This window comes from Pongo pygmaeus, chromosome 19 (genome assembly GCF_028885625.2).
Source record: "Pongo pygmaeus isolate AG05252 chromosome 19, NHGRI_mPonPyg2-v2.0_pri, whole genome shotgun sequence".
In the NCBI taxonomy this organism is placed as follows: Eukaryota; Metazoa; Chordata; class Mammalia; order Primates; family Hominidae; genus Pongo; species Pongo pygmaeus.
Genome location: NC_072392.2, coordinates 84,826,527 through 84,849,397, shown reverse-complemented (window position 1 = coordinate 84,849,397; position 22,871 = coordinate 84,826,527). Strand labels below are relative to the sequence as shown.

The 22,871-nt window shown below is 45.1% G+C and overlaps 1 protein-coding gene across 2 annotated transcripts in view; it reads right to left on the bottom strand.

Moving 5' to 3' along the window:
- The window catches only part of PRKCA (protein kinase C alpha), a 501,843-nt gene that overhangs the window by 143,280 nt on the left and 335,692 nt on the right, over window positions 1-22,871 (bottom strand). For both annotated transcript variants that reach the window (XM_054459602.2, XM_063656473.1), the window contains one exon: window positions 20,087-20,215. In XM_054459602.2, the coding sequence (XP_054315577.1) occupies window positions 20,087-20,215 (129 nt within the window). The remainder of the gene's footprint in view (window positions 1-20,086; window positions 20,216-22,871) is intronic.

Here is a 22,871-nt window from a genome sequence, read left to right as displayed (position 1 = left end):
CAGGCTCTGCTCTTGTTCTTAGAGAATCTGATTCAGGAAGCCTGGGGTAGGGAAGTACTCTACCCCACCCCAGGTAGACCAGCAGCACACTTTGAGAAACCTGGCATGGAGAAGTGAGTGCTTAGCAGGTCTAATCAGGTGACTTTAATGAGCCATGGGAGGTACTTGGACCCGAGACCCCCTCTTGCCACTCCTACACTCAGCCCCAAGCCCAGCGATGCTCCCTTCTCAGGGAATCGCCACTGTGCAGGGTGTTGGGAGGATGGTTCTGAATGAACACTCATGCAGGTGACTCAGCGTGTACCAGAAAACCTTTTGGTCATGTTCTCATGGAAACTCTCAGGACACAGATAAAAATGTTCTGCCTAGATTCAAGTTCTAGCTCCACCTTGTCACCTGGCAAGTTCCTGAAATCCTCTATGCCTCCATTTAAACGGAGATAAGAGTTTCATGCAATAGGAACTGTTTAAGTATTAAACAAGATTATACAAGTAAAACCCTTGGCATAGCGCTTGGCACAAAATAAGCACTTAGTAACTCTTAACTTTTGTAATTATCAGTATCATCCAGAAAAAACCCTCCAGTGTTATTCAGACACACACTGAGAACATGCTGGGTCCCAGGCACCATAAGTTTGGGGATTTGAATAAGACCCATAAAAACCCTGGGCTCATGGAACCAACACTTCAGTGGGGATACAATTTTCTGCTTTCAGGGTTGGCATATAAAACTGCAATGAGCTGGGCACAGTGGCTCACACCTGTAATCCCATCACTTTGGTAGACCGAGGTGGGAAGACTGCTTGAGGCCAGGAGTTTGAGACCAGCCTGGTAATGTGGTCAGACCCTATCTGTACAAACATCTAAAAAATTAGCTGGGTATGGTAGTCCCAGCTACAGCTGCTGAGGCAGAAGAATCACTTGAGCCCGGGAGCTCATCACGGCTGCGGTGAGCTATGATCGCAACACTGCCCTCTAGCCTGAGTGGCAGAGCAAGACATTGCCAAAAAAAAAACAACAACAACAACCAGAAACCAAAACAAAACAAAACAAAAACCCCCAAAGAAACAAGAAATTGGGATGACTCTCTCCTCACAATGAGATGATGAATCTCTCTTCTTTGATGATGTCAAGGCTAAGAGATTTTTCACCTGACAATACCTCTTATCATCTCAATCACTGTTTAAAACAAAAAAACCTTCTGGACATTCTCATTACCTTAGGGTTCTCTGACTGGGCCCATGAATTTCTCTTGTTCTTGATCATTCCTGATACTAAACCAAATGCACAGCCTCACAGGCCCTGGGGGCAGGAAATGATGGGGTGGCCTTGGGACGCAGCTCCTGGGCTCAGGGCAGGCATGGCAGCTCTAGGCCACAGGACTTGGTGGTCTTTGGGCCTTGGGCTTTGCTGAGTGGGCCTCTGAACCACATATTCACTCAGAAGACACTGCTCAAAGGGGAGGCTCTGGCATCCTGCCTCCCAAACCACCAATCCCAGGGCATCAAAACACTCCAAAGACAGTTGGGCATGGTGGCTAACACCTAGAATCCCAGCACTTTGGGAGCCCGAGGTGGGTGGATCACTTGAGGCCAGGAGTTCGAGACCAGCCCGGCCGACATGGCGAAACCCTATCTCTACTAAAAATACAAAAATTAGCAGGGCGTGGTGGCATGTGCCTGTAGTTCCAGCTACTCAGGAGGCTGAGCCACGAGAATCACTTGAACCTGGGAGGCAGAGGTTGCAGTGAGTCAAGATCACGCCACTGAACTCCAGCCTGGGTGACTGAGTGAGATCCTGTCTCAAAAAAACAAAACAAAAAAAACCCAAAAACAAACAAACCAAACAACAACAACAACAAAAAACACTCCAAAGAGAAAGAGCTACCACAACACAGTGATCAGTGAGTTTGCTAAAAGGAGAAAGGGAAGGGCCAGGGAAGGTGTCACTATTCAGTCCTGCCTGGCACAAGAAAATTGCTCCATTTGTATTTCTAGTGGCATAATTAATATCCCCCATCCTCCCTCCCCCAACAAAGCTGATATCATGCTTCTTTTCTTAGAGAACAAGGTGATGACACCAGAGACAAAACACAGTGAGAGCTAGAACTTCGTCTGGCTAACCTGCCTCCATGAAGTCATTCCCTTTATATCAAGACAAGTTAAGCCTGAGGAACTAGCGAGGGCTGCAGATGGACCCTCTGGTCCCTCCCTCATCTTCCCCTTGGTCTGATTATTTTCTCTTCATCTATGCTTAAAATAGACTAAGCCGAACTGAAATAACCCGGGAGATTAAATTAAATTAAGTCAGGCCTGGCTCCCAGGCAGCTGCTAATAAAATTATAAGCATTCACATCAGTGTGGCAAACAAAGACAAAAATATTTATTGGTTCCTCCCAACCCCTCGCCTGAAGTAGCTGAATCACCCTAAGAGACGAAGTCCAGTGACACCAACCTTCTTTCTACCACCTTTATCTGAGGGACAAGGTGCATGAACCTTTGAGGCTGGAGAGGAGCAGGAAGCTGTTCTTTTTTGTGCCCAAGGGAGCCCTGTCTTCCAGTGGGCTTTGCTTGGCTTCCTTGCCTGGAAGGCCCTGGCTGAGCATGAGGCACAGTTCCTGATTAGGAGGCAACTGTCCACCGGCAAGGGTATCCTTCCTCCATCCACCAGCAGAAGAGGGATCTGCCATCCCATTCCAGAACTGTTCCCAACACCTGCAGAATCGACAACTTTCCCATACACTTGTTCCCCACAAATGGGCTCAGAGCTGATTCTCTGAGAAATGTACTCATCAGGAGCTACTAGGAGTTCATGAGCACAAGAGACTATCAGTATATCTGTCTCTGGAACACTACGGTCTTTGGAGAGAGAGACAAAACAGGAGTAAACTTTATTCTTTCCAGCCTTGCTGTTATACCATTGCTGTCTTTAATCTGAGAGTATAAAGCTGAAGATAAGCATTAATTACAGGTATGATGTCAGGCCTATGAGATTTTCACCTGGAAAAGCCTCTTATCTCAACCACAATCAAAATCAAACCAAAACAAAATCAAACTAGAACATGGACACATTCTCATTAGCTTTGGGATCTCTCTCTGGGCCAGTCCGTCAACACCTTAGACTACCACAAGTCAACCACATGCACCAAAACTAAGGAGAGACTAAATTGATACGGAAAAGAAATGACTGGGGGCCGAGTATCTTGGATGTAAAACTTTTCATTCCGTGAAATAACTAAGATGACCCCCAAACCACTGATGTCTCAAGCTGCTTGGGTGTCGCTGAGCTGTGGCGCTAAAGCCATCACTGAATTGGCAAAACTGTCAGTAGAAATGGAAATTAAACAGGAAGACAGCCAATGTTGTAGAGCCCACAAGTCAAGGCCTGTGCACAGGATGAGGATACTAAACCCCAGGAGGCCTTACAAGGTGGGCATGTGACATCTAAGTGCTTTCGTTTGGGTGGAAGAGAGAGAGAGGACCTGATATTCCGGGTATCATCCACAAGGTTTACAAACCAAGCAGGAGACACGTCATTTTCCTGACCTGAGAGGGCCTTGTGGTGATGAGTCAGGGATGAAAGGTACCTTGCTTTTCTTTTCCCTTGCTGAATAAAAGCCAGGTTGCCTGGCTGGCTCTTCTCGGGACAGAGGCTAAGAACCTGGAGGCATTGTTAGCATGCTGCCAACTACCTTTGTTTATTCTCGCAATAGGAATTCCTCGTGAAAGAAAAGCTCCAGTGGTGAGGGGTGAGGGTCTGCCAAGGCAGTAACGCGGCCTGCAGAAAAAGCTGCCGTAGGGGAAGGTTGTTTAAGGCCAGTGGCTCAAAATGCATTCTGGAGGGCCTTGTCTAGTTCCCAGGCCCTCATCAAACAGCTCCACCTTCCTGAGCCACTTGTTCCACAATCTCCCTGTGAGCCCATTCAAAGGACTCTGCTTCCTGCGGGTACCACCATCACTCAATCTCTTCCACATCAACACCATTTACGCCTGGAACCTGTTGTGCTGTTTTACAGCTTCTAAATAAGAAGGGTGATTAATACACTGGGTGGCTGAATTGGACAAATGTCACTCAATCAAATTTTTTTCTTTACCCTTGGCTGTTTTTGGAGACTGGCCAGGCCAGGAGCACGTTGATGTGTTCAAAAGGAACTGATGAGTCATATCCAACTTTTGGACAGAAGCTCAGCCACTGTCCCTCTTGAGTAATTTCACGGATGTGCAACGTGGTTGAAGGAAAGGAGCATCAGCCTTCTGCATCCTCCTCCTGAACACACTTCCTGCACAACCCTGGCTCACGTTTCATGGCAGTGTTGCATTACCTACAGTTTTGTCTGCTTCTCACTACTCCTTGTTCCTGAAAATGTCTCCCATCTCCCACCCCACCCCATATCTGCCCTCCAGTCAGTCCATTGGTCCAGGGTGGCATGTGACCCAGACTGAGCCGATGAATCCCTTTCCCAGAATTTTTGGATTGGTGACTGACATAGTAGAACACATGAAGCTGTAAGAGGCGAAGCTGTAGAATTGTCTAGGGCCATGTTTTCTGCAATGCAAAGAAAGTCTAACGTGTTGTGGAAAAGAAACAAATGAAGGCAGTATGGAGAAAGAAGAGGTGAGATGCAGAAAGAGAATCTTGGGTTCTCAGTATTCTTATGGCCCCAAGGCATTCCCACCCTTGCGTTTCATGATACTCTAGATTTCTTTTGCTAATTCCCCTTTCTACCTGAGAGGGTTGGTTTTATCCTTCCTTCCTTCCATCCTTCCTCCCTCCCTCCCTCCTTTCTTTTCTTTCTTTTTAAGACAGCGTCTTGCTCTGTCGCCCAGCCTGGAGTGCAGTGGCGCAATCTCGGCTCACTGCAAGCTCTACCTCCCGGGTTCACGCCATTCTCCTGCCTCAGCCTCCTGAGTAGCTGGGACTACAGGCGCCTGCCACCACGCCCAGCTAATTTTTTGTATTATTATTATATTTTTTTTAGTAGAGACAGGTTTTCACCGTGTTAGCCAGGATGGTCTTGATCTCCTGACCTCGTGATCCGCCCGCCTCAGCTTCCCAAAGTGCTGGGATTACAGGCATGAGCCCGGCCGGTTTTATCCTTTATAACCCCAAAGACCCTACCTAGTAGCCATATTCCCTGAGCCTTGGTTTTTATGCATGAAAATGAAGGGGATGGACCATGGGACAGAGTTTCCAGAGGGTCCCTGGGCAGGAGCACCCCCTAACATGGAAATAAAGGAAAATCTTGAGTTCCTTCGAGGAAATTTCCAGGCACCTAGGTAGCCTTGAGAAGTAAATGAGCAACTTGACAAGGAAGAAGGTAACAGTAAGTTAAAACAACAGCAAGGAAGTTAGGAGATGTTTTGCTTTCTGTAGAAATTAAAGATAACATCTAACAACATGCCCTTGAGTTGTTTCAGAGAACTGGACCCCCACCAAACGGATCCACTGGCACACAGCCCTTGGATGGGGGGAGCAGAAGACAGCACACTGACTGCTGTTCTTTGTTCTACATTCTTCCATCTCCCTTCAGTGCTTTTTTACCCAAAAGCCAGAGCTAACATTGTTTTTTTTGTTGATCCCTAATTCTTAGACAAAGCTTTACCTCCTTAACTAATCATAAATCAGAAGATCTTTGAATCCAGCCATGACTGTGGCACACCGCCTCCCCAGCTTTGGGATGTCCCACCTGTTTGGGTCAAACCAACATGTGGCCCCTGTGTACTGAATGACTTCGACTGTAACCTCCACCTTCCCGCCTTTAAATAATGGATACCTGTAAGCTATCTGCCAGTTCAAGTCATCAGCACGAGCTGCTCAATTCTCCTTGCTTGGCAATAAATGCCTCAGTTTCTCCTGCTGTTAACCCAACATCAGCATTTGGCTTTGCTGCACTGGATGCACGGACCCCAGCACAGTGTGATAACAATCACATCAGTGACTTCTTTTTTTTGTTACGGAGTCTCACTCTGCTACACAGGCTGGAGTGCAGTGGTGCAATCTTGGCTCACTGCAGCCTCAAACTCCTGGGCTCAGGTAATCCTCCCACATCAGCCTCCTGAGTAGTTGGGACCACAAGTGCATGTGCGCCACCATGCCCAGCTAATTTTTAATTTTTAAATTATATTTATTTTTACTCTTTATAGAGACAAGGTCTTGTTCTGTTGCCCACAATGGTCTTGAACTTCTGGCCTCAAGGGATCTTCTACTTCTGCCTCTCAAAATACTGGGACTACAGGTGTGAGGCCCTACACCCAGCCTACATCCGTGACTTTCAAACTCTGCTCCACACAGTCTCCTCATGGCTGGTGGGAGAGGAGAAAGAAGGTGAGTACCCTATTTTCTCCCCTTCAATCAGAGTAACTCTGGTGAAATATCATTTGAATATCATCTCAAATAAGATGTGATGTTCCGACTTGTTTGAAAATTACTGGACCAGCAGCCTCTCAGGCCTCACCCATTTGCAGAGTCCCTAGAGTCTCCAATCTACCGTCAGTTCCTCAGGAAGGGGCACACTTATTGGCACCACCGATTAGCTCTCTCTGAAACAGCTCTCAACAAAATGCCAGAGCTGAAGGGAACATCAGGGTTCATGCAGTTCAAGTGCCTTAATCTGAATTTGCAGATGAGGAGAGGGAAACAAAGAGAGGTTAAGCCATGAGGTCAAGGTTCACAGCCAGTTAAAATCTTTAAGGTTAATATCCTCAGCTTAATATGCAACTGTTCTACTCATACAGAGGTCTTCCAATTTTGAAAGTGATTTCAGTGTGTTCCTGTGTCTTGCTTGGTGGGCATGGTGAAGAAAAAACAAATGAGGTCTGGGGTTAGATTTTCTTGGTTGGGGCTGTTGGAGTCCCACTGTGGTTATGGCTATACCATGAATGAGTCAGGACTGAAAGAGTTAATTTGTCAATAAAGTGACACGCTTCAGTCCATTGAACTACATGACTTAACGTGACTGGAGCAGAACTCCATTAATAGAGTAACAACCCCTAATACTTATTCAACATTAATTAGTGCTATAGTTGGGAGTCAAATCCAGTCTACCTGACTTCAAAGCCAATGCCATATGATATGGTTTTGCTGTGTCCCCACCCAAATCTCACCTTGAATTGTAGTTCTCATAATCCCCACAGGTCGTAGGAAGGACGAGGTGAAGATAATGAGATCTGTTGTTGTTGTTGTTGTTTTTAAAGACGGAGTTTTGCTCTTGTTGCCCAGGCTGGAGTGCAATGGAACCATCCCAGCTCACTGCAACCTCTGCCTCCCGGGTTCAAGCAATTCTCCTGCCTCTGCCTCAGCCTCTCAAGTAGCTGGGATTACAGGTGCCCGCCACCCTGCCCAGCTAATTTTTTGTATTTTTAGTAGAGGTTGGGTTTAACCATGTTGGCCAGGCTGGTCTTGAACTCTTGACCTCAGGTGATCTGCCCACCTTGACCTCCCAAAGTGCTGGGATTACAGGCATGAGCCACTGTGCCCGGCTGAGATCTGATGGTTTTATAAGGGGCTTCCCCCTTCACTGGGCTCTCATTCTTTTTCTCCTTCCGGCTGCCATGTGAAGAAGGATGTGTTTGCTGCTGCTTCTGCCATGATTGTAAGTTTCCTGAGGCCTCCCCAGCCCTGCAGAGCTGTGAGTCAATTAAACCTCTTTCCTCTATAAATTACCAGTCTTGGGTATTTCTTCATGGCAGCATGAGAACAGACTAATACACCATAGTATCCTCTAAATGCAAGTCACTTCTATTATTTTATAAACACAAGCCTGCTGTATTCTTTCTTTATGGAGTGTTGTCATATAAAGTATGCTGGGATTTTTTTGTTTTTCAAATATATACTAGCATCCTTCAGAAGCCAAAAGTTCTAAGGATAACAGAGTCCCTGCCATATTGGGGTGGGAGGGATTGAAACAGACTTCAGGGTCTTTCAGAGAGGTTGGGTATTAGTAAAGAGTAAGGAGGGCTCTGGTGCTATTTCTAACATTCACTGCACATACACTTTCTCTTTTGGGCAGATGTTCACCGGTGAGAGTTCTTCCACAAGTAGTCACCTGTGCAGGCTGTAAGATGACAGCAGCAATATATCACAGAGAAATGTGTCTCTCCTGCACTGTACCCCCACTCCCAGCAGAGTGACTTAACAAAGGGAAAGGGAGGTCAGTGCGGCATTTCCCAGAAAAAGAGCCATCTCCCCGCTGGGTGTTCAGTGACGAAGGTGTCTCCTCTGATTACATTCCCTACCTCCAGTGAGTCGAAGTTGATGAAGCAACACTTCCTTCAGGCCACCTTCCCCAAATTCACCACCCCCACTGTGAAAACTTTTATAGGAAGTTTGCCTTGCTTTTATTCTCTCTTCATTATTCTAGGAAAAAAGGCCTGCTTCAGTTTGAAAAGGGACACTGACTGTCTTTAATTAACCACAAACCTTGCATTAATTAAAAAGGAAAATGCATGTAAAGGCGGCTACCATTCTTCTCAGTATAAAAAGTCCCCCATGGGGATGCTCTGTGCAGAGCTTCCAGTGGGTGGCCATGGCCCCCTATTCAAATGGGGGTATTTTAGAACCAGCTCAGGAGCTAACTTATCTCATATTTTATCAGGAAATCTGAATCTTTCCAATTGGAAATGCCTAGAAGCTAAGATGCACACAGTCTGATGTTTCTCTGTACCATTTTGATGCCAATAATCAGAGCAGGTGTATACATGTTAATTGGAGATTCTTTTATATATATATATATATATATTTTTTTTTTTTGCTAAGATATCAGAGCAGCTTGGTGTTGAAAAGGACCATAGGACAGCACCTGCCTATTCTAGCTTCCTATTGAGCCATTCCTACCCACCGTTGAAGATGACATGGATCAAGAGAGGAAAAGCATTTCTGCATTTATTTTAGGATATTTCCATTGGTGAACATAACCATTCTCAAACACTTCAAGTTTTCCACCCTTTTGATGGAGAACCGGGAACCAAAAGGAGCATTTGTCTGTTATTTATTTCGTCTTCCATCCTGATCCCCCAAGATCTCTCTCTCATTCCCCAAGCATTAGAAGAAAGTTTCAATGGAAAGTGATTGAAAAGACATCATTTGCAAGCTTCTAAGAGATTTCTCACTTGGCTAACACATTTACTTTCCAGAAGAAGATAAAGTTCCTTGTAATAATTTCACAGCAATTAATCTTGTGCTTAAATGATAATCCTATAATTAGAAGCAATTAAAATCCTGCACAAGAATGACCTGCTCAGTCAATGTCAATGTCTCTGTATGCTAATGGGGTAATCTTGAAAGAGGCCCCAGAAATAATTTGCTTCTCCTCTTCCAGGGATGGAAGCATTCAAAGCCTGTCTTTAAGAGTGCTTCCTCCTGGCAGGAGTCACTGAAGTCAAAGACGACAGATGACTGATGACCCTATAAAGAATCTGGGGGCTTGGAGTATCTTAAGCAGGAGAAAGAGAAACTATGTCACCATGAGCATGGATACCAGGGTGCTTTACAGCAAAGACAAATGCTGCATGAAGGAAATGACAATGGCAACTCTTTGCCCCTTGTTCCAATCTTGCTGCCTCCCACGCACATCCAGTGACTAAGCACCCAGAGTGAAAAGCTCTGTTGGAATCGCCGCACAGAGAACCAAGCATGAAAAACAATCTGTGGGATGGCATGCTGCAAGTCTGTACATATCTGACATTAAGCTGAGCCACAGATCAGTCAGGACGAGGTACCACAGTCGGAATGTAAATAATAATGTGTCTCTGAGAAGATGCAACCTTTTTCTTAGCTGATAGATGTTTCTCTAAAGGATCCCAGAAGTCATGTGGCTTTATGAATTGGGTTAAAACAGGATCATTTTAACTTGATCCAGATGTAGGGCTAAAATAGGGAGAGTCACCTGGATTTGGGGTGAGGAGTGCAGTAAAAGCCTGAGGCAGTTTCTATGCTGTATTGTGTACTTCCATCATCATCATCATAGGCTCAACAGACACATATTTGGTACCAATTTGAGGCACTGGGCTGGGTACAAGAGATAAGACACTATCTCTGACCTCAAAGGACTTATGATATAGTGGAAGGAGATCAACATGTAAATAAACACACAGGTGAAATCTCATAATACATGCTATAAAGGGCATAGAGAGAAAGTGGTTGGTTTCAGGCAGGGCATAAAACGTGAGGAGAGGCTTCCTAAAGGTAACTGGAGCTGAATGTTAAAAAGACATTCTCTGGGGAGCAGGGAAAATGGCATAAGCAAAAGTGAGGAGGGAGGAAACACTGGTGGGCTGTTGCCTGCCACACTGGGGAAGCCACGCATGGCTTGGAAATCTGAGTGCAAACGTGTAGGGGACATAAGGGGTAAATATGGGGAGATGGGCAAAGTACTGGCTGCAGAAGGGGTCATGTGGACATAAGACACTGATATTTAGGAATGCCCAATCAAGGAAGAAGATAGAGTAGACAAATCCACTGAAAACATGCCAGTCATGACCCAAAAGCATATGCATTTGAACGGGATAATGTGCAGGCTTTCTTCTGGTACAAATGCACTGCTGTATGTTTTAGCTAAGAGGCACTTTCCTATTTTCTTGTGCCCAGGATGTGCCTGGATGTTAAGCACCAGTGAACTCAAGGCAGGTGACTGCTAGATTTAATCTCTTTGAAGACTGTGAGAACGTGAGAGCAGGATGAGTCTCCAATGGGGAAGAACTGGGGCCAGTAAGAAAAAGCCAGATGGATGCCAAGAAAGGGCTGGTCCAGTCGCATGCCCGTGCAACTCACACACTGTCAAAACATGTCCTGTAGCAGCTTGTTTCCATCCTTCTGCCCATTTTAATTCTTCATTTTCCAGCACAGAAGACTTCACCCAGATTCCCTGCTGCCATTTTTATTTCCAGCCATTATGGAAACCCTGGAAAACGCAGGGTCTGTGGAAGTGAGGACAGATCCTCACCCCCAGTGGTGCCCACAGAACAGTAATCACAGGAGCTGTGAAGCCATCCCAGAGTAGCCTCCACAATTAATTGCATGATAGAAATGTGAAATTGCAAGCACTTGAAGCAACAGTGTGGGCTGTGTCTGTACTCAAGGGAAACAGCTGTGAGTAATCACAGGCTCTTCCCTCAGCTAGAGCCAAGGGTCAGCTGCTTACAGTAGTGGGAAGGGCATATGTGTGTGCTAGAGGCAGCTGGGCAGGCTGTGGGAGCTCTCCAAGCCTCAGTTTCCTCAGTTACAAAACGATGATGACGCTGCTGCTGCTGATGATAGCATTTTTTCCAAAAGGTGGTTGTGATGAAATAATACATAGGAAAGCATCCAGTCAGGGCCTGGTACACGAAAAGTGTTCAATCAGTGTCAGTTTCTCTTCTCACAGGATCTATGCATTCAAGAAACACCAGGAGCTTCTCTGGTTTGCCCTTCATGTCCCCTTTCTAGGCAGCTGCTACTGCTGTGACTGGCTGGGTCTCGGTTAGCATCTCCGTTTGCAAAAGGCCAGGCACGGAGAGATCATCGGACAATAAGGGTCCCCTGGCTAGATGCTGCGACCACTTCCCGAGCTAAACGGACCCACCAATCCTCTCTGCAAGAACACTGAACCCCCAACTCATTCTGACTTCTCCACCTACAAAAGAGAGGACCCAGGCTTCCTGTGCCTCTCCCCAGGGAAAATTAATGCAACAACGGCTATCACTTTCAGAATTAGCTGATGTTAGTGGATTCATGAAACTTCTACAAAGCCATGGAGATAAAGTGTGCTTTGTCATGAACAGCAGTTACCCCTCTTATTACGGACTTTTCCCTACCAGTATTTAAACCCAAACTAAAGGAAGTAGTTTCTCATATGTGAGCATCATAAGGCTTGTTGGTTTTTTTTTTGTTTGTTTGTTTGTTTTTTTTAAGAGACGGAAACTTGCAGGAAACAGAAGCTGGTGTCTTTAAAGCAGGCATGGAACCCCCAGATCAGGGAGAGTGGTATCCAAGGGGAGGGGAGATGCAGAATGCAAACGGCCCACTCAGCCATTCTCCAACTCCTTGATGTTTATTTATACAATAAGTAACAGTTTTGCCAATACTGTGCCCACAACTACTATTTTTTTGGAGATGGGGTTTTGCTCTGTCACCTAGGCTGGCATGCAGTGGTGCATCATAGATCCCTGTTACCTCGAACTCCTGGGCTCAAGCGATCCTTCTGCCTCAGCCTCCTGAGTAGCTGGGACTACAGGTGCACACCACCACATCTGGTTAATTTATTTTTTCTTTTTGTATAGACGAGGACTTGCCATGTTGCCCAGACTGGTCTCAAACTCCTGGGCTCAAGAGATCCTCCTGCCTCAGCTTCCTGAGTAGCTGGGACTACAGGCATGAGTCACCATGCCCAGCCTACTTCTTACACATATGTACACATATGTGTTTAGCTGTTTAATTCACATTTTCTTTTCTGCCTGAGCTATTTGGAAAATGGGGGTCAGACACAAGCTCTTGGGGACATAGACCACTAGTGGCTCCCAATCCCAGGCAGCCCCTGCCCATCCATGTGAGTGTACAGTTCCCAGAACCTGCCTGTGGCAGTCTGGCCGGCTGTGTCATGGCAAGTCCCATGCAGCCAGTCCCAGGTGTCTCTAAGGAAATGGTCAGTGACTCACCTGTTTAACGGGGGCCGGGGCCAGATGAGTGCTCTTCATGAACCAGGCTTCTGGGCCCAGCCTCAGTGCAGAGCCACAAGGAAACAAAGGGTTGGGTTGAGGCAGAATAACTGTCTCCTTTGGTCCACCATCCACAAAAGGAAAGGCGTTGGTGGCCATGGACAGAGGCTGGGGAGGGTCATAGAGTAAGAGGGTGGAGGCAGGGAAGCTGAACTGCTGAGGCGCTCTGATGGCTGCTTCAGTGGGGGCTTCCTTCTAGCCAAGAATGACCTCTACAGAGTACATTTAAGTACGATCAACTGAAACAAAGCTCCAGATATAGATATCATTGCCCAAGTTTTTGGGAATGAAGTTGAAAGAAAAGTACGGTGAACACCTGTATCACTTTCTAGAGTCACTATTATTCCGCCACAGGTGCTCTTGCCTGCACACACCCTCTCTTCTTGCCCCCAACCCCCGCCTCGTCCTATTTTCAGATTTCTGTTTTTTTTGCCTTTGTTGAACCGTTTGAAAGTAGGTTGCAGACATTAGGAAAAAATGACCCCTAAAATATTTCAGCATTCCCCTCCATAATCACATGACCATTACCACCCAGAAATTTCACACCGGTACAAAAACATTCTCTAAAATACAGTCCAGATTCAACTGTCCCCACTGCCCCCAAATGTTCTTTACAGCCGTTTTTTTTTTTTCTTGGATCCAGGATCCAATCAAGAGTTACAGATTGCATTTGGTAATCATGTCTCCTTACTCTCTTTTTAATCAAGAATGGTCAGCCAGGCACAGTGGCTCATGCCTGTAATCCCAACACTTTGGGAGGTCAAGGTGGGTGGATCACCTCAAGTCAGGAGTTCGAGATCAGCCTAGCTAACATGTTGGAACCTTGTTCTACCAAAAAAACAAAAATTAGCCGGGCATGGTGGCACATGCCTATAATCCCAACTACTCGACAGGCTGAGGGAGGAGAATCACTTGAATCCGGGAGGCAGAGTTTGCAATGAGCCAAGATTGTGCCACTGCACTCCAGCCTGGGTGACAGAGTGAGACTCTGTCTCAAAATAAAATAAAATAAAAAATAAAAATAATTAAAGCTAAAACCATTAGGTGGGAGGTTGCTGGTCATCAAGTATGACATCCAGATTCCTTATTAATTACAAACAACAACAACAAAAATACCTTTGCAGTGCAGGAATCTGCTGAGAACACCAAACCAGGTGGTCAAATGCAGCATCACCAGCAGTGGACACTCTGGGTGCCCCTAAGGATAAGCAGCTTCTCGCCAGCATCCTTTCCATCCCAACCCAAAGAAGCAGATACATCTGCTGCATCACCATCTACATTCCTGATTTGGATCCAAATCCCATAACCAAGATTTACTGAACAGAAATGACTTCCAACTAATACCTTTTCCTTTAAATAAGGAGCTTGGTGCATCTCCTTGCTGGCAGCCCCCAACAAGTTATTATATTCCACAGCCTATCTGCCACTGCAAAAGGTACCTGTGCAAAGCTTTTAGGCAAAGGATGGGCTACCTGCTGCGTCTCCTTACCCAGCAATGACAGAGAAGTCTCTGCTCACTGTGAATCTCAGGGTGACGTGTAGAGTTCAGGCTAGGAGACTGATGCTCTGTTCTTGTTGAAAACGTAGCTACCTGGAACTTAAAATCTTCCTGTTTTAAAAAGAAATATTTAACTCAGAGCCTGTGCGCATGGCTCCTAAGGATTGTGCAACTGGTAAACTGATGATTGCAGCTCTCATACTTTGAAAATGGAAAGAAACAAACTTCCCTCCAGCTCTCTCCAACTCTCACTTGAAATTCCTGACATCCTGGATAGTGCTGAGCTTCCTGAACACACTCTGCATCTTTGCCTGGAATGCCCTCTCCTTCCTTCCCTGTCCTCCCGGCGCCACTGCTACTTCCGATGTGAAGCTGTCACCTGCTGCCTCCCCAGGGCCACTGAGGCTCCCCTTCTCCCAAACTCCCACTGCAGGTACAGCATCCGGCAATTCTTTCTCATGCCTGAATTCTCCCCCAAAGACCACACAGTCTGTGACACGCTCTAGGTCTTAATCATCTTAGCATCCCTGGTGCCGGGAAGAGAGCAGGACACACGCTCAATAATGTACGATCAATGGGTGAAGCCAAAAAATGAATGATTATCATACAAAGCTGAGGCTCATTTCCTTCATTCTGTAGCAAATACACCATGATAAGGTAGAAGAACACACAGAGGGAATATTATTGTTTTAATCACAATAAGATGAGGGTGAGTCTCCGTATCTGCAGGGGTGACAGACATCGAATCGCGCAGGGCCCTAGGTAGGCAGGAGGAGTCTCTGGGCTGTTAAGAGCTGGGAGGAAGTCTTCACCTCCCCGACCAGAGTTCAGTTTAAAACTTCAATCTCCACACCAAATTAACAACCTCAAGTTGTTGAGAAAATTAGACTCTTCTTCAGAATAATCTGTTTGTGGGAGAGACATGCTCCTGAAACAGCTGTAAAGCACCGGATATTTTTTCCATTTACTTACAATATTAAATTGAAAATTGGTTCCCATGAGGGATTTTTTTTTACTACTCCTATAAACCGAATTTACAAAACACACTAGAGTGTAGAAAACCTATTACAATCTCCTATTAGAAGAAGAAAAAAAAAAAACCTGACACCATTCTGATAACATCAGCACTACCGCCCGAAGGCAAAAAATAAAAATACACCGCCAAAGCTCAAGGCTTTCCCATAAATACCCCACCAAGCTAGAAAGAAAACTCATCTCTGACTGCAAAGGGTGGTTTCCATCCTGAAGCAGAGTTCCTGTTGGGAGTTTCTATGTTACTTTGGGAATTATCTTCAACCTGAGTGATTCTACACAGGTAAGACACAGTTTGAACTAACCTAGCAATTAACACAGCTGCTCAGGGTTTAGGTTTAAGTGCATTTTCCGAGAAATCACTCGCATTTGGACCATAAACTCTGCACGTGATGGCTTACGGTTTATATTTGTGTTCTAATGAAAGCTATCACCAGGCTAATTCCCACAGCCCTCTTGACTCTCAATCAGAGCTCTCTTCCCTCTCTGCCTCTCAAGTACCTACAGCATTCAGTCGGCTGCTTCTCCACGGGGTCCTTCCCTCTCTGTCCCCTTCCCCACCCTCAGCACCTCCCAAGGATGTGCTATTTCATCACCATGTACTTGGCACTTAATTTTACTTGGATGTGGGTTGTTCTTTATTCTCTTCTTGTGTTACTCTTTTCTCCCCTGGTTTTAAGTCCCACGTTTGGACTTTCCGTGACCTCAAAGAATCTTGTGGGGTGCTGATTGTGGGTTCAGCAAATATTTATGGGTTTATTGTTTGTTCCAAAGGAGACTCTAATTAATAAGAGAGACTTGGAACATTCATAGCCTATGCGCTGAAAGCAAGGGTGTGGAAGCCAGGCCCGGGCTGCGGCACCAACTACATCACTTTCCACCCTGTAACTTGGAGCCATTTCCTTCCTTTCTCTCAGCTCCTTTGCTCATTTCAAGAAGGAGGATAATAATAGTATTTACTTCATGGGATTGTTTGGGGAGTCAATGAAGCAATGAATATAAAATGCTGAGCATAAAGGTCCAGTCCTATGAACAATAAATATAGAGCAAGCACTCAATAAATGGTAGCTATTGGTATGAAAACATTTCTCAAGACAAACTCATGCCTGAACTATTTGGTTGGGAGAAGGTGCAGGCAGATAATGGGCATGGGGATGCCACCTATCATTGGCAAGCACTGCCCCAAGGGGGCTCTGCTTAGTACCACTTGTGGTCCTTTTATACTGAAATAAGATGAGTCTGATGTCTTCTGTTTGGCTCTTTAAAAAAATTCCTAGTAACTAATGCGGGTACCTATTTTTTCTTTCTTTCTTTTTTTTTTTTGAGATGGCCTCTCGCTCTATCGCCCAGGCTGGAGCGCAGTGGCACAATCTCGGGCTCATTGCAACCTCCACCTCCCGGGTTCAAGCGACTATCCTGCCTCAGCCTCCTCCCGAGTAGCTGGGACTACATGCGCATGCTACCATACTTGGCTAATTTTTTGTATTTTTAGTAGAGATGGGGTTTTACCATGTTGGCCAGGCTGGTCTCAAGCTCCTGACCTCAAGCGATCCACCCGCCTCGGCCTCCCAAAGTGCTGGGATTACAGGTGTGAGACACCGCACCTGGCTGTAAGTACTTATTTTTCATAAATTTATCAGGTACTACAGTTATACAAGGGCATTAACATCGGGGGTTGCTGGGTGAAGGCTGTACGAGAACTCTGTACTATGTGTGCAACTTTTCTGAAAATCTTAAATTACTTTAAATTAAAAATGTTAAAGATGCAATTACTAATTAGTTATTTCCTTGAGCCTGACTTTCCATACTTAAGATTGGATTCCCTTCACACACACAACTGTACTTTAAAAATAGATTCCAATTCTTATGGATACTGTCATCAAAATATCTTCTCTCTGCATCTGCCATTTAAATATTTAGCCATCCAATTTACCATCTGTGTGACTCTGGGTGAGTCACTTCATTTCCTTGTGTCTCCATTTCTTCATTTATAAAGTAAGGATGATAAAGTCAACTTCTTCACAGATGTGAATAAAAGTTAGTACATAAAGTACTTAGAAAGTGGTCCTGTGGAGGAAGCACTGAATAGCTGTGAGCTGCTGCTACTATTTGCTGTGGTCTGAATTCATATCTTCAGACTGGATTCCCGGTGTGATAGTATTAAGAGGTAGGGCCTTTGGGAAGTAATCCTTTCAGGATAACCTTCATCCAAACGCAGAGCCTTATAAAAGAGATGACAGGGAGCAAGTTCGCTCCTTGCACCATGTGAAGACACAGTGAGAAGTGCCATCTATGAAGCAGAGACGGAGCCTTCACCAGACACTGAATCTGCTGGGGCCTCGATCTTGAACTTCCCAGCTTCCAGAATTGTGATACATAAATTCCTATTATTTATAAGTAACCCAGTCTAAGGTATTTTGTGATAGCTGCCTGAATGGAATAAGACATTTATTATTATTATTATTATTATTAAACTTGCTGAATTCACATTCCTAGAGTGGAGCTATAGCTCTACAAAATTTTTTAAACTAATTCTCAAGGGACTTGGCCCAGATAATTGGCGTAAGTAATACTGGCTGGCTTTCACATGTAAAAAGTCGACGTCCAACCCAGTGAAAGGTCTTGTTCCTTAAGCTGATTCTACAATTGTGAGTCAAGTTCAACTCTTGGCAATGGTAGAGGAATTAGCCTGATGTAAGCTCTAGCACGATGAGGCCTGACCTTTGTCTTCCACCTGTGTACCTGTGCCACCCCAGCCAGGGCATCTGTGCCTCTCTGTGCAGTTTTAGATCTGCAAGGCTCTTGAGGTTTATAGGAGAGACTGGAAGGTTCTGGCAGTACCATATGGTTGCTGCTTTTATTACAGAAGATGGCACAGGGCGTGTCCAGCATGCAGAGCACGTGTTTTGCTTTATCTAGAAACACAAAGAATGCCAGCTAAACATTTCAGGCATTCTTGCCTTACAGCGAGCCATAAGGTAGCCACATGCAAACCCATAATTAAACTCTGAATATTCACCTGTGATGTCTATTCTACTGCCAACAGCAGTAGCTTTGGAAATAAAGGAAAAGGTAAGAAAAGCATAGACATGTTTAGCCCATAGGCATTCTACTTTATGCTCCTTGATCCCTTACCACCTATGGAGACTAGGTTTTATGGTAATTTTCCCCTCGACTGCAAAATCTGCTCCCCCCATACATGGTTTTGACAATGTGGAAGCCTTAGTAGGAAAGAGAAACAAGAGCAAGGCTGTGACGTTGCAGAGGGGTCTCATGGCCTAGCTCATGGCCGCCGAGGAACACCATCTTCCTCTGGGCAGAGAGCATCAGTGCCCAGTCAGAGGGGCCCTGGCTGTCAGATAAGAGCAGAGTGGATTCCAAGGACAGCATCAGCCCATTAAAAAGAAATGCAGGTGACAACCACAGCCCCAAAGGCAATGGCACAATAGGGATGGTCTTGAGAAAATAAAAGAATTTCTCTAAAAACTACAAAAAGTCAGAAGGGATTCTGTATCTATGATAGGGATTTCATTCCCAATTCCATTTTGACCATCAGCTATAGCTGGTTTCAAGGTTATCCAGAGGCAAACTGTTACCCTCTCCCAGCGATACCTTGGAATCCTTTGGTTTTCTCTGAGTTCTTACCTGAGAGGACAGCTCTGGTTAGAACATTTGCTTATCTTTCAAAGGAAAAACCTGAGGATGTTTCCAAAAGTAAGCTTTTCTTTGGAAGTCCCCACCTTCCCCTTTTTTTCTTAAACAGATCCTCCTAAGCCCTTCTTCTATGATGTTTTCTGTTATCTAAACATAATAGATTAGCATCAGTCTTTCCATGTTTATGATAGCTTCAAATTCCTAGATACAGAAGGAAGATACCTTTGCTGATCAAATGAAAATGAATGCCCTTGTCAACAAGAGTAATGTATACAGTTGGTCCCTCAGGGACCCCCAAGTGCAAAGAAATAGGCTGATGCCTGAGAGCTGAACCATTGAGTTCTGGTACCGAGAACTCAAGTCATCTTGAGGACACGGGATGGGTCCTAGGCCAATAAGACTCCAGGATAACTTGACTGAGTGTGCTGATGAACCGAAAGTGGATTTGGTGGGAAAACCAAAGGAAAAAGTCATGCTGTGGCAGAGCCCACCCAGAAACAGCCCTGAGGAGGGAGTAACCAGGCCCGTGGATAGGGAATTCCGATCCCATAGCCAGGCTGTTTGTAGGAGGTGTGGTAATTACAAGCACAGTATCTGGAGTCAAATGCCTCCATTCCTATCCCAGCTCCTCATTAACTGTAACACTGCAAGTTATTGATCTCTCTGTGCCTCAGTTTCCTTTTCTGGAAAATGAGGCTAATAACCAGCTAGGTGTCAGGTCTAGATAATTAATCTATGTGAAGTTGCTAGCACCATACCTAACACAGAGGAAGCAAAAGCACTCAACGGCTGTTGCCATTGCTGAGGTGGATTTATTGGGCCATCACAGCCCAATGCCACAAAACACCTGGGTCATCCATCCATTCGCCTCCCCTTGTTCTAGTTCCATTCCCTCCAACAGCATTTTGATTAAGTTGCTCCCCTGACCCCCTGTCACCGGGAGGAGAGTACACGGGCCATGCTGTCAGAATAGCCCAATCCACACAGTGGTTCTGACTTTGTGTGACATTGAGTATTTGGGAATTTGGGTGTACAGACCCATCTCCTGGGAGGTGTATTAACCCGAGGGCTCAGAGGGCTGAGACAGTGATGGTTCCACCAGAGCACCTGCCTCTCCAGAGGCATCCAGCCCAGCCCCCACCCTGCCTTAATATCAGCGTAACCTTCATCCAAATGCCTGCCCACGATGCTGCTCTGGGATGAGCAAGCCTTACCTGTGACATGGAGCTTTTCGTCAGCAACCTCAGCCTTTAGGTAAATCCGCCCCCTCTTCTCAGTGTGATCCATTCCGCAGAGGCTGGGGACATTGATGACGCATTGCTTGTGAACGTTCATATCGCAGGCTGTGAATCAAGAAAGGAGAGGGTGAGCTGGGCATATGGACTCCAACCACCGCTCCTCAGTGTTTTGGTGCATGAGCAGAAGTGAAAATGAGTTACCCCCAACTCGATACTTTGCTATAATGTTTTTGGTGACATAAAGAACTGTTAGCAGATGTCCTGTACAGCACAGGCTTCATGTGAGTGACAATATCCTTAAAATACTCATACCATATTTGCTCAGTCTTCACTGAAGCAAAATATCCCAGCTTAGCCTTCTGTGATTGTTTCAAATATTTAACAGTATACAAAATTCACACAGGTAAATATGTACAAAGCTCGGCTTAATTAATATTTTATGTACACAGAGGCAAAATAATATGAAAATGTTAAACATAGGATTTATTTTTTTTCTTCAGACAGGGTCTCCTTTTGTCTCTCAGGCTGGAGTGCAGTGGCATAATCCTAGCTCACTGCAGCCTTGAACTCCTGGGCTCAAGCCGTCCTCCCACCTAGGCCTCCTAAAGCACTGGGACTACAGATGTGAACCACTGTACCCAGCTTAAACATAAGACTTTTTGCTAATGAATTCTTTATGCCATTCTGGGCTTACCACTGAGAAAGAGTGAAAATCTGTGGATTGAGTATAGAAAATTCATTAAATTTTCCTTTCCTCAGCTAACCCTGTATTTTCAACAAGGTTTAAGTACATTGCCTGTGTTTTTCTCCCCAAAGAACCTGTATTTGATATTTTAAACCTGTCTTCAAATATTTAAATACCATTCCAAGTAAAACAAATACCCGCCTAGCATGATCAGCCATTCCTTACAGCTGACATTATGTGGGTGAGACAAGGGGAGGATAAAAAAAGATCAGTATTATTGCAATGAACCAAAGAAACCCTGAAAAGAATCCTGTGTGCCGGAAACAAACAGAAGACTGTGTGTGGGTGTTCCAGCTCGATCACCCTTGTACCTTTAGGCTTCCAGAAGGAGGGAAGGCCACCGGAATCCTCGCAAATCCTTGCCAGGACGCTAATACAGTTATTCTGTAATCATCAAGGTGGGGTCTTCCTCTCCGTTTCATTTTGAGTGTTTAATTTTAACATGAGCAAGTAAATTGGAAAAAGCATCATGAATAATGTATACTGGTCCGATTAAACACTGACAGCAGAATGATGGACATACTGAGGAAAGAACAATTAGCTAATTCACAAATGTGGATGCTATTAGGCTTCTATTTCCAAGGCTAACTGTTCAAAATTCTACACCTCGAATTTAGCCAATATAAAGGCTCCTGAAAAGCTGTGTTACGAATATCGCTTGTGTTAACCATGTCATGTCTTTAAGTGTCAGGGCAAAATTTGCAATGTGAAGCCAGTAAATGCCAGAGCCTCTGGAAAGCACAGAGGCAACGGAGAGGGGACGGGAGGTCAAAGTGCACTGGGCCGTGTTGCAGTCTCCGCTGTGTATCTTGGGAAGCTGATTTGCTCTAATTTCATTCCCAACTCTACAAAATGAGAGGTTGGCCCACTCAAGTTGTTGTTGCTAACTCCCCCGATGCCCTGCCCCATCCCAAGTGGAACTCTATCTAGGATTGCAATTGCACAAGGTGGAAGGGCATGGGAAGAGGCTTTTTCTCTGCAGAAGTTAAAGTCAGTAGGGGTTGCAGTCCTGGGGCTCATCGGCTTGCTTTCCTCCTGTCTCCAGAAAGGAGAACAGGCGGCAGCCACAGAAGTCTTATGATTCCCAAGAAAAAGAGTTTAAAACAAAACCAAACAAAAAAGCATTGGTCCAGGTCAGCAGTTTTCAAAAATTTTTAGTAAGGAAACCATTTTGCAAACAAAGTCTAAAGCAGAATCTAATGATGTAAACCATATGAGTGTTATTTTATTAGCATAAACTCAGCTAACAAACACAAATTTATACCATTTACTTATTATAAAGACATTCAAGGATCACCAATAAAGCCCTCTGATACAAACAAAACTTTGAAACCAGTTGATGTCTCAGACCAGCCTCCACATCTCATTTATTTTCGCATTTTGTTAAAGTGGTACAGCATCCAAAAATCCTGATTCATACAGAAAACTGAGTACAAACAGGAACAGTGTCTAACGGTATGCTTCCCCATCCCAGCTGACTCTTCAGGGAAGAGGATGCTGTAAGAGAAACCTGATTGCAAGTTCTGCCCAAGGAGTGAAGGTTGAGTATGTAACACATTCGAATATTTATTTTGTTCCCAGTTTTAAAGTAGTTAAAATATATTTACAAATGCACTTAAGTTGTAAGCCCTTGCAGAACCCCTGAAAACCATGTCTTTGGAATCCTAGGGTCTCTTTTTTTTATTTTTCTAGTTTTCTGAGACCAAGTTTCACTCTTGTTTGCCCAGGCTGGAGTGCAATGGCACAATCTTGGCTCACCGCAACCGCTGCCTCCCGGGTTCAAGCAATTCTCCTGCCTCAGCCTCCTGAGTAGCTGGGATTACAGGAGACCACCACCACCCGACTAATTTTGTATTTTTAGTAGAGATGGGGTTTCACTATGTTGGCAGGCTGGTCTTGAACTCCTAACCTCGGGTGATCCTCCCGCCTTGGCCTCTCAAAGTGCTGGGATTACAGGTGGAAATTCCAGGGTTTCTTGAAGCAAACAAACATTGCATTTGGTTGTGACGCTGTACA